This window comes from Papaver somniferum, unplaced genomic scaffold (assembly GCF_003573695.1).
Source record: "Papaver somniferum cultivar HN1 unplaced genomic scaffold, ASM357369v1 unplaced-scaffold_19, whole genome shotgun sequence".
NCBI classification, from domain to species: Eukaryota; Viridiplantae; Streptophyta; class Magnoliopsida; order Ranunculales; family Papaveraceae; genus Papaver; species Papaver somniferum.
This window is the reverse complement of record NW_020628818.1, coordinates 17,875,794-17,888,087: the sequence shown is the minus strand read 5'-3', so window position 1 is coordinate 17,888,087 and position 12,294 is coordinate 17,875,794. Positions and strand designations below refer to the sequence as shown.

The window sequence follows — 12,294 nt, the reverse complement described above, 5'->3', positions numbered from 1 at the left end:
AGATACAAAACCTCACTTGCAGATCCTTCCATATTGCATGAGAAGAATGAGCATATAGGCAGCTTGCCCGGATATCAGGTTGGCATGAGTTGAGAAGCCAATTGCCCACCAGATCGTCGCATCTCTTCCAACACTGATAGGCAAGAGCATCAGTGGGAGGAGGAAAAGTACCATCTACGAATCCAAGTTTCCCTTTTACGTTGAGGGCCTTGGTGATTCCACGGACCCAGGATCCATAATTGTCACCCTGTAACAATGGAGAAAACAAAACAGTGGCAGGGTTATCACTGGGATGGATAACATATGGATCTGAAATTCTGGAGTTTCCTGAGGCTGGAATGATTGGAGTTTCAGACGAAGTTTGTTGTTGAGGACTGTCTGGTGGTGTTTGAGGAGTAGATTCAACCATGATGAAAGGATACATAGAAAGATGTAGCGGAAGATGAGATAGGTCCTAAGATGGATCAAGATGATACCATCAAAGATTCTAAGGAATTGATTTTATTAATCTCTCACACTCATTACAGATTGTTCTACATTAAGTATTTATACAAGTTACAAGGAATGAAAGACCTAACAGATAGAACGAGTTTACAGGGCTTGTTACAATAACCAAAGATGCATAGGACTCGGATTTACAACAGGTTCAATAACCATATTCCTGAAGACTTGGACTATACATGGACTGACGGTGCAGACTATATACACAGCTTTGGTGCAGATAATATCCACATCTTAGGTGCAGACTATATACACAGCTTTAGTGCAGATTATATACACATCTAATACCAAGTAATAACCAGCTCATGATAGAGGAGAGAACAAAGAAAATTATTGGCGGTGACACTTGTTGTGTGCCGTAACCCTCATAGTTGTGAATCGACCACATACATGGAACCACCATCTCTTCCAGACATGTACCATCGCGGGTTCCCTTCTACACGAATAAAATTCAGTTACATACATATGGTCCTAAAGCAACTTACGTTGCGCAGGTACGTAATTCATGAATTATCGGCATCATATGTACATAAATGGACCACAAGGTACAGTTTTAAAGCGCCTGTATATATAGAAAAGAAAAAGGAATGAATAATAGTAGAAGATTTATCAAAATTAGGCATTTCTAGTAAAAACACTAAATGTACAAAACTATGACAGGTTGGGTAAAGAAAATTATGCAGCTAAATTTTGTTACGATGCAGTAAAATTGCAATATTGTGTAATTAAAATGCACCAAGGCCTGTTTACAGTACTGTCTCTTTTGAATATGTTCCTGGTCAGTGACCCACATGAAAATGAGTAGCATACTTACATATGATTGATTGTTCAAATAACTGCGCGTCTAATATCAACAGTAAATTTGCATGCACCAGCATTGCACATGTTGCTTTGGGTTACGTTAACAAAGAGGATAAATTCCTTGTAGAAATTTGAGATGCTATGTACTAAAATGGAGAAACAATGAAACAACTCTGATAATGTACAGAGGGCTTGCTCAAGACTTGTTGAAAGAAGTTATGACAATGATCATAAGAGAAAAATATGAAAAATCAAATAAAATTGTTTAATTAAATCTGGAATATATGAAAATCAACCATTTGCATCTACCAATATATCCATATTGAGAGAGATAGAGGGAGATACCTCACTGATTAGAACCTGCAGCTTGTACAAATTTCACGCCAAATATGTCTGCAGTTACTTGAAAACATATTATACCTGGAGCATATTATAGGATGGCCAATGGTTGAAATAAGTGATAAAACGTACTGATACAAGTGACAAAACTTATTTTCAAGAGATTAGAAAATAACTGTGTTTATAATCAGAAGCTCACTTTTCGTAAAACAAAATTAACCTTTCATATAATAACAAGTTTTCCCGATCACAACCAAATGAATTGGATGCGATATATGAGTGGATGCATATAGTGACCAATATATGTGGCTATCTAGAATCTAGATGTGCAAAGAGATAAAATTAGCAGAAATGCAATTTCCCATTAGAAGGAGACAACTTGTCTATATCACCATAAACATGACACAGTTTACTAGCTAAGTGCAGCTACATAAATTAACTAACTTGTCTCCTGCACATGCCATAAACCGAGACTATATTTCCAGATAAGCTGCCTATAAGGATAAATAAATAGATTTCAACCTGAAAATTATCATCAACGTGTTTGTAAATTTGCGTTTATTAGACACATTTATGATCTTATATAATATCATCCGACTAGTTTTCATTTTTGTATCAAAACCAAAAGGAAAAAAAGAAAGACTAATTTGCATTTTAGTGAGCAAGATTGCAAGACTGCGGTGTATCAATATTACGTCATTCCTTTTATTGCAAGAAAATATTCTCCAATTTATACCCTTGAACCCTACTGCAACAACCATTTATAGTCTGATCAAGTAATTATTCGCTTTTGGAAGATATTTTTTCTCCTTTTTGGAGTTATTACTGGAGATGTAGTACCAACAATAAATCACACAATATATGCCTTTAGACAGAGAAAGATGTGCAAGGACCAACTTGCAAGATCATCATGTCTCTAAATGGTCCACTCATGTACAACATCAATGATGTAAGGAGATGTGATACTAAAAATTAGTCTCACATACTTAACCTTAGTTATGCATCAGTATTTAAGTTATAAAAGTTAATTTATTCTTGTTCAAGTTCCAAAATCTGCAAATAAAATCTTTAAACGAGAAGGTCTAAAGACTCTAAACATGAAAATCAGCATACTTAATTTAATAGGTAATGAATCTTGAGTAAATTCAAAGACATTATGGTCAGTCAGTCTCACGACTCTCACCTTGACATTTCTCGAGTCTTCTTCTTCTTCTTTAATCTTGAGCCATCTCCATCAAAAACATGGTCAAAAATAACTTCAACAACAAACCATGACCATGAGTAATAAAAATGCTCATATTACTGGAATGAAACATTTGCAAATTGTGAAAACTAATTATAGCAAGTTAGATAGTGAAATCTACCTTGATGTATTCATGTGAAGGAAGTACTGTTAAGGCGAAGGGTATCCAAGGTAATCATTTTGTAGTCACTTATGGCTAATGCAGCATCATCAAGATTCTCATCTCAAAATGCTTTAGTGTTGACATTGAGTGATCACAGCCATCACTGGTACGTGAATCTTGATGGTGCTACATCTGCAAAGAGTGACTGTTTCAATCATCCCAGCCCAATAGTCATGCACAAATACATCCCAGCCATTAAGGGTAAACTAAAAACATCATGAAATATCACATAAATTCTGTGATGATTAAATCCAAGAATATGGTATCTGTATGACCTCATTCAATAGAAAAATCCCATCAAATTTATGATGATTAATGTAGATCTTCATATCAAAAAGCATCTACAAACCATGACATAAGATGTGAGTCTATTACTATACTTCAAATAAACACAATTATTCTTCCAAAAAAAAAAATACAAATCCAACAAAGAAATCTAAGAATTTACTTACAGCATACCAGTAAAAGTCTCATACAGGAGTATCAATCATAAAGTCTAAAAAAAAAAAATCATAAATAAAGGTTTGTAAAAGAACTCATAGAATGAAGGAAATAAATCTACAAAAGTACCTCATGACTTTTACTTAATCAATAGAACTAAGACACCCCTAAGACTGCATTTATCTCAAATTAGGGTTTGTGAATCAGAGTTTTCAAATCAGAAGATTAGGACAAGAAAAGAGAGAACTATCAACATAGATTTAACTGTTGAAACTTTGAGATCAATATCAAACCACTTAGTAGAACACTTCTGAAGAATATTGAGAACACAAGTTAGAGATAACTGAGAGAGACATAAAGAGTAAGAACAACAGAAATATAGAGATCTATATATATACACATCTATACATGAAAACCAACAAGAAATCAAAGGTAAGATCAGACATACGTGTTCACCCAATCGCCTTGTGTTCTTGTGCATAATAGCTAGGGTATAAGAACTCAAAAAAAAGGAGGAAAACAAAAACTTAGGAAAGACTAAATGAAGAAGAGTCTTGGATTGGATTGAAACAAAATCATAAAAGCTTTGTAGAGATACAAATTAATTTTTTACAGCTATACATGTATGTACGTATATATGTTGTTGATTATGAATACCTACTTAGCATGTGATATCATTATAAGCTACCACGTGTTCAGATTTATATACTGAAACATCAATATGTGATACTCCATGTATTTTTACTTTATTGAGTAGACTATTCCTTCTTAGTTACTTTTAGTCAAATTTAAACCTTGTTTGGAACCCTATTTATTTTTTTAATTCGAAACCCTAATATTTTACTTTAGGCAGCCTTGACAGTTTTATATGTTGAAAATCTAATTTTCCATCCATTAATTTTAAGATTTTATTTTCAATGTGTATAGATGTAAATATTTATAATCGGTAGTTGAAATTAAAAGATGTAAATATTTATAATCTAGATGTAAATGTATTATTCGAGTGCATCACAAAAGAAAAAATACTCTCCTATTTATGGCCGCTTATGTATGGTACAAGTTGTTGCTTTATTGAATTTGTTCCAAAGGTGTAAGCTTGACTTTGATCTTTCTTGCTTAGTTGAAAGTGATGGCCTTTTAGCTGCCCCATTAGAAGGCTAAGTTATGCAAATATACAAATTTACTCATTCTACTTACTTCATAGCTTGTGGCCAGTGGCGTAGGCGTAGCCAGTTTAACGCAAGGGTTTACAGTTGCACTCCCTGCCAAACTGTAATAATTCAAATATTTAGCCTCTCAAGCTTAATTTTGCTATCTCACACTCCCTAGAAACATTTTGCTTCCCCTTAGTAAAGGTTCTAACTCCGCCACTGATTGTGGCATGGGTAGATTTTCCCACCCAGCGCAGATGGCTCCCAAACATATTTCTTAACCAGGTCTTCTGTTTGCCTACCCATAACTACGGTACTGCTAGCTCTACCCTTGTGCAAATACATCTAGCTTTTCTCTATTTAACCAAAAAGAAGAGATGGACTTTCCCCAAAACCTTGTGCTCAAAACCAATAAGTAAATTCACTTTGCACCTTTAAGTTTAAAAACAAATGGACTACTCATGTGCAATAATTCAAACCTTCAAACTTGGAAGGAAAGAAGAAGACCCTCTAGAACATGAAGAAGCAGCTTTTGTTAAAGAGAAAAGTTGTGTGCAAAATATTTCAAAAGAAACTCGACAGAGAACCTGCAAACTGTTTAATTAGTATATCTCCAAGGAGGAATACTAGATTCTATTTCTCTTTTGCAATCAACATATCCACCTGAAGTATGACCCACTTCCGTACAGTTCTTACGTGGATTTCAAGACTTTTTCATTTTTAAGTTATTAAAATATTTCCTTTTGCTTGCTCGTCAGAGCACGGATTTTCTGGCACCCATCAAACTCACTGATCAATGTTCTTCCGCCACGTCAGAAAACTACATCCTTTTAAAAACCAAAAGATCCTGGGGCCCAGTTACCCGTCTGATTAGAGATTTCTGTCCATTCGATACCCCACTTTTGTTGGAAAGCCATCATTTGATGCGCGAAAATTTATGTTTCCACCCAAAGAAGCTTACCGTCTATCTAAATGTTCAAAAGCTCTGTCGGATCCACTTATCTAACAACACAAAGAGCTAAAGAGGGTTAGGCCCATTTGGCAAGTTGGCAAGATGCATTTGTCGAAATCGTTGAGGGAAGAAAACCTGTTTTGAGGCATACCCAATTTTTTTGAGGCATACCCATTCATTATACCATCTAGGGTGGGTTTATAAGGGATGTCTAAAGGTAGTGCAATTGCCCATATATCCTTAAATAATTTAAATTATTAGAGTGCTATCCTCAAAGCCTAAAATCAAAAATCAAAATAAACTTTAAATTTAAACATCTTGGACTCCAATTCAGTCAAGAAATTGATCAAGCAAAGCAAACACGAATCGATGTGAGGGATGTTGGAGTGCGAAATCCAAATCTCAATTGCTGTTAGATGTATTTTAGAATGTATATGTAACAAACTCATCTTATTTTTGATTGATTTTATTTTGTTTGATCGATAGAATATAATTTCAAAGATGAAATTCGGATTTTCAGAAAATCAATTCGGCTGATCTTGGAGTATCAATTTTGAGCCAGTGATCATATTGCTGGTGATATTGAAAAAAATAAATAACAGACGGCGACTACGAGAAGACAAATCGGTACGGTACGACATGGACCCCTAGGACACGTGAAATTTTTGGAGGGGGAGATCTTGAATGTCGTTGCATGATCAAATAAGATGGGCTGTTTTTGTTTCCATTACTTTCGGTGGTCACGACTCACACTCACGGAGAAGATCGACTTTACTTATCCCTCTCTCGAAGACTCGATAAGAAGCCGCCTGTACAGTAACATCATGTATCGACTTCGTTAAATTTTGTTTTGTCACGGCTAGTTAAATTCAAGTGTGCTGCATATTTACAGTCTTAGTTACAGCAAAATTTTCTATTATACTGCGTATTTCAGAAAGAGTTACAGCTTACAGGAGACAAGTAAAGGAATGAATTTCCAAGTCTAAATACAACAGCTAATAAAATCCCAAGTTGTATGTGGTTTTCAAAGTCATACTGAATTTGTATGAGGACACTGCCATGAGTGTTGAGGAGGTCCAGGCATTATCAGCTTATAATGTTCCACGGCCACCGCAAGTAGTACAAGATCTCGAAGAAGAGCATTTTGTGCAGTAACTCCATTTTTTGGGGAGCCTAATAAAATCCGTATCAATAACTCGTGATACCAAAGTACATACGTATACACATTTACAGTGAAGTGAAAAAAGCATACCCTGCAGTATATCGCGTAGCCATATTCTTAGCAGATAACCTTGCCTTCTCAGCTCTTTCATCTGACATTCTCTTAACCACAAACCCCTCACCCTTACATTCTCCACAAATACCAGTACCGCTACAATCCTCGCAGGGTTTCAAAAGGTTCTCTGCCTATCAAGGAAAAAGTTCAGTTAGATACTCTGCTTACATTGCACCTAAGGAGCCTCAAAAAGGAGAACAGTTTTCGGGGATGTAATTCCCTCACATTGTATGTCCATGTTCACTAAAAACCACTTCATTGAAAATCGATCTACTACCAATTATAAGTTACTAAAGTTATTTTGCCAAAAGATTTTTTGTTATTGTGACGAGCCCACATAAGCCGAATAGGTCATTTGTTCATTGGGTATAATAATGAATGAGATTGTAAATCGAAAACAAATTAACCCCCCGTATGAAATAAGTTCTTGTGTTACAGAATGAAAAAGTGGAACAGGTTACATACATTGGTAGATTCAGATGCTTTCATCGTTTTAAGAAGATAGTTTGTTGCTGTACCTACGACAGCAGCCGCAATTACAATAGAAGCAGCAGTTTCTGGTAGAGAGGAATATACAATGAACTTCCTTCGTCTCCGCTCTAGTGACCTCAAACGTAATGTAGAGTTAGAACATCGATTACTTGAATGGACAAGTACTTTCGGCAATTCTATAAAGAGATAACAAATATAATAAGAAAAAAGTACAATAAAAACAGTTTCAGAAACTTAAAAGGCAATGTTAACCTGGCATGTGTAATGCATCACACCAACTGAAGCTAGCTAATCGCAGACAATGAGTGACAAGTGCAAATTAAGTGGACTTCATTGAAATTTCTTGAAGAGATTCGCATTCAAAGTGACAACCTAGAGGATCACTAGTCAAAATCGTCTCTCCACAGAAAATTTCAAGGCAATATTGGAGGGGAAAACTGATAATCCTCTTCCACCATTTTGGAGGTTTTCACATTGGAATTTGAATACAATTCCCTATTTTTTGGCACAAATGATCATAAAATTAACAGTAAAAAAACTTGTAAATCGTCAATTAAACTCAACATGGTAAGGATTATTACAATTACCTAAAACTAACTTCAAAATGAACTCACAATTCTTATGAAATAACTCCAAACTAAGATGGGTATCTTAACAACTCTTTTGAGAATTAAACATCCTGTATGAATCAGACTCTAGAAACTGAAATTCTGACTTACCTGATGTTGAAAATGAGAGAGAAGGCAACGTGAGCTCCATTTTTCAAATTGTGTGGATATAAATAACTTAGATGATGAAATTGAAGAAGATGAAGAATCAACAAAGGTCCTCTCTTTCCGTTTGGATTTCTTATCTTGGGAAACATCACAAGCATTACTACCCAGGCCGAGGCCTAAAATTTACAGGAATGGCAAGGAACCTAGGTTACGGGCCCATAAAGGGCCGTGCTGCATGATAATAAAGATTAAAGAGTGGCAAGGAACCTAGGTTACGGGCCCGTAAAGGGCCGTGCTACATGATAATAAAGAGTAATGAGGGTGTAAAGGATGGCGTGCTGGCACGTACAAAATTTGAGCATAGCATGGCATAAGGCCTAGTGTGACATGTCCCAACTGTGAAACGCTGAGACAAGAAAGGCTACTTAGCACATACAATATTATGCGATACTGTTGCATATCCTTATTCAGAATTAGCCCAGCTCAAGGAAGGAATGAATGATGAAATGCAAGTCATGGAACGACTTATCAGGCATTGGTCCAAGCTTTGGCCAAAGCTTGAATAATGCATATGCAATAGTGGTGTACCAAATGCGTCATTGATGATTATTGCTCGACAAAAATAATGCAAGTGATCGATGCACCTAAAGCATGAAGTTGAACTAAGCAGCAAGGCAAGACTCGATTGGTATGATTTATTTGGATGTTGGCATCCAAATAAGCTAAGTACATGGACGGGTTAAATGTAGCGTAATCATTGTCGTACTTGGCAGAGGCCAAGTTGAGTAAAGCGCAACTATTGTCGTACTTGGCAGAGGCCAAGTTGATTGAAGAACAATCATTGCCGAACACTGGCACGGGCCAAGTTGAGCGCAGCGCATTGTTTACCGGATATGAGTTCAAGATGTTAATTACGAGTGTGTGTGCATCACACGCATGCCGGGGTAAGAGAGTGAGTTAGAGAAGGTTATAAAGTGGCTTTAGAAGAGGGTTTGGCATATCCTAACCGTTTAAGACAAGTGTGGCGTCATTCTGCAAGCCATCAAGAAAGGTAGCAGTTAAAAAAGCATTGAGGCGGTCAGGGAAACTTCCTATGGACAGATGGTTGTACGTAGGTCGTGCAAATAAGTTGTACACGGATTGGCCTGGTTCTTGGCATTATAAATAGGCCAGAATACCTTTGCAAGTGTAAGTCTTCATGTGTAAAGGAACCGCATTGCAGTAGAGAGTGTCTTGTTGTAGGATTAAAGTGAATAAGCTTGTAAGTCCATTGGTTGCACATAGTTTTACAATCTTCCCCTTAAGTTAATGAAAATGAGTTTGTTGGTTTAGATGTTTTCCTCAGTATTCTGTTGATTCGAAAGCACTCCCCAAATTCTGTGAAGCATAAGCATGTAATTAACCCTTGTTTGTAGTATGGGCTACAAGTGAAGGAAAATAGAAAATATAAATAAGTCTTCCGTTGCAAAACTCAGTGAAATTGGTTGTTTGCATTAGGTGCAAACTTATAAGGCTGAAATACAAGTGGGTGATAATAGATCACTGGACCATTGAATTGTCGGGTCATGGTTGCGCAAAAATTTGCTTGGAGCATTTGTAGGTGTGTCAATTCGTGTATCAGAGCACAGGTTGCTCTGTTTTGGCTTTGTTTTGGAAGATTTTCTATGTTTTGCTTGAGTTTAGTTGTTGAATTGTTAGATCATAATGGATGGAAAGAAGAATGCGATGGATACCTTAACTGATAGGGTAACAGACTTGGAAGATAGGATTGGCGATGAGATACGCCATCCTAACGATGTTAATTATGATGCTACAGTACTGGCTCGCATTCAAGCATTGGACACTTATGTTGTTGATATGCTTATTGCAAGCAAGGCTGCAACTAAGAAGCATGCTGATTTGGAAGGCCAAATCGTTGCTGTTATGGCCATGTTCACAGACTCCATGAAAGAGATAATTGATGAGTTACGCGTCTTAAGGAGAATGGTGGATACGATGAGTTCGGATCATGCTACTACGGGTGGTAGTAGTAATGGAGACTTTACGATGATTAAAGTTCCTGAACCTAAGGCATTTTCTGGCACTAGATATACGAAGACATTAGAGAATTTCATGTGGGACATGGATCAGTACTTCAAGGACGCCAGAACCCCGGAAAATCAAAAATTCACTCTCGTTAGCATGTACCTGGAAGGTGATGCGAAGTTGTGGTGGAGGACTAGAATTGATGACGACCTTTGTTGATGGTGGATTTTCAACAAGGGCTAAAATCATAAACTCATGATAATGCATGTTTCTGAACCGGCTTCAAGAATGCATGTGACGATTCATATTTTACGATCCGTGAACCGTTTCACGATCTCTGACTGAGCGAACGTTTCTCTCAGAGCTATGATGAATATATTCCTCGAAAGGCCTCCCCGGCTGAACGTTCGATGATTCACACATTTCATCATCACCTCTACGTAGAATCTTAATGATTGGGCGGTTCCCTAGATATAATGTTTGTTAGAGAGCTTAACGCCTTCAGGACGTCACGCTGCACGTTGTTCCTGACTACATACAGAGACCCACCTATACATAGAATCTTAATGATTGGGAAGTTCCCTAGATATAATTGTTTATTAGAGAGCTTAACGCCTTCAGGACGTCACGTCGCACGTTGTTTCCTGACTACGTAGAGAGGCCGTGTATAGAATCTCTTGATGATTGGGAGGTTCTCTAGACATAATTGTTTGTTAGAGAGCTTAACGCCTTCAGGACGTCACACCGCTTGTTGTTCCCTGACTATACACCCCCTCAGAACGAATATGATGCTTCGACTATCTCATATCTCGATTCTGCAAATAGATTAATTCTAACATGTCATTCGCCAACTGAATTCCTAGAAAATAATATATTTTATCTCATTAATCCAATCCATGGTTGATCCACGGATGATTCTATGGATTAGTAATAGATAACCATTTCCTCTCATTCTTTGTTCCTGAATTCCTCGACTGAATTCCATGGATTAGTAATAGATACTCAACTCATTTTATTACTCCGTTTCATGAATCATTCCCAGCTGAATTTCATGGAGCCGAATTTCATGGATTAATAATAAATATTTAAAAATATTTAGTAAATAGTGCACGAACAAGCACCCGAACGCACGAACGAATGTTCGAAAATATGGACAAACGAGGAACTTATGAAGAAAATAATATTAAATAAAAAAGACAAGAGGCATGGGACTGGGCCCACCGGACGGCCGGTCTCCCTCTCTCATTTTTTTATTTATTTTATTTTAATTTTTTTCCCTCATCTCATGAAAACTCCTTCATTTGAGCAAACTCCCTCGTTTGATCGAAAATCTTAGTTTTTTCATACTTTCATCGAACAAAAATAGGGAAAGTTGTCACGGGACAGGGCCACCTAGCTGCCCGGCCATGCCCTAGCCGTGGACGGTCCCACACCTCACAATCCCTTATTTTCTCGTATTATTATTTCCATTATCTCATTGAACTCCATCGTTTGAGCGAAAACCCTAGTTTTTCTATATTTTCTCAAATATTGCTCAAACCACGAAAAAGACAAAAAGTCAAACGAACACACTACCGACTAGGCTACTCATGTGAAATATTAAAATATTATTATTTAAATATTTTCAAAATACTTGTCACATGAGCGAAGTTCTACTTTCTCGTTCGAGAGTTTCAGTCAAGATCAAACTCTTTTGAAAATCCAAAGTATTGCTCAAACACGCACCAGAAAATACCAAAACTCTCAAGACTGAGACATGGACACTGTGGTAACGCGGGCATGCTACCTTAACCGACCAAGGCCGTCCCTAAGGCTTGCAATAAGCCGGTCCCACACATCTTTATAATTTTGACCTAATTTGCTATCAATTGCTCATATTGGGTCAAAACTCTCTCAATCAACTGGGACTCGCTCAATCGACCATCAGCTGGTCCCACAACCACCAAGGGGCAGTCCCATGACCCCTTGGTCGGTCCCTCATCTCTCCATAACTAGGTTTTACTACCTAATGCTCACACGAGCATTATTTTTAATAAATGATTAAACCAGCGTTTGATCGTTTTTTCACCAACATGTAAACCAAGGACTTTGGTGCATGCTCACTCGAGTACAAGCTACATGGTCGACCATCATCCCATGTAGCCGGTCACTCCTTCACTCAGTGACCTATTTCTCAGTAAATCATCAATTGATC

The 12,294-nt window shown here is 37.1% G+C and overlaps 1 protein-coding gene across 3 annotated transcripts; it reads right to left on the bottom strand.

Annotated features, from left to right (window-relative positions):
- Window positions 1-6,434: 6,434 nt before the first annotated feature.
- On the bottom strand, window positions 6,435-8,216 carry LOC113339027. Of its 3 annotated transcripts, none has more exons than XM_026584429.1 (4): window positions 8,079-8,216; window positions 7,386-7,535; window positions 6,844-6,994; window positions 6,435-6,764 (listed from the first exon to the last, which is right to left on the bottom strand). In XM_026584429.1, exons 1-4 carry the CDS (start codon window positions 8,116-8,118, stop codon window positions 6,683-6,685), a joined length of 423 nt encoding a protein of 140 aa, XP_026440214.1. In that variant the 5' UTR covers window positions 8,119-8,216; the 3' UTR covers window positions 6,435-6,682. The 3 variants fall into 3 exon arrangements, with proteins under 3 accessions (XP_026440214.1, XP_026440213.1, XP_026440215.1); XM_026584428.1 differs by having other exon boundaries at window positions 6,455-6,764; window positions 6,844-6,998; window positions 7,333-7,535; XM_026584430.1 differs by having other exon boundaries at window positions 6,455-6,764; window positions 6,844-6,998; window positions 7,333-7,466; window positions 8,079-8,210.
- Window positions 8,217-12,294: the final 4,078 nt, after the last annotated feature.

Bases quoted from the DNA above. Each gene is read 5' to 3' on its own strand.
- LOC113339027 (XM_026584428.1), bottom strand. From the start codon at position 8,118: ATGGAGCTCACGTTGCCTTCTCTCTCATTTTCAACATCAG. The intron at 6,999-7,332 runs GTATGTAACCTG...TTTCCTTGATAG, and splicing joins AAGCATCTGAATCTACCAAT to GCAGAGAACCTTTTGAAACC. The intron at 6,765-6,843 runs GTATGCTTTTTT...GGATTTTATTAG, and splicing joins GCTACGCGATATACTGCAGG to GCTCCCCAAAAAATGGAGTT.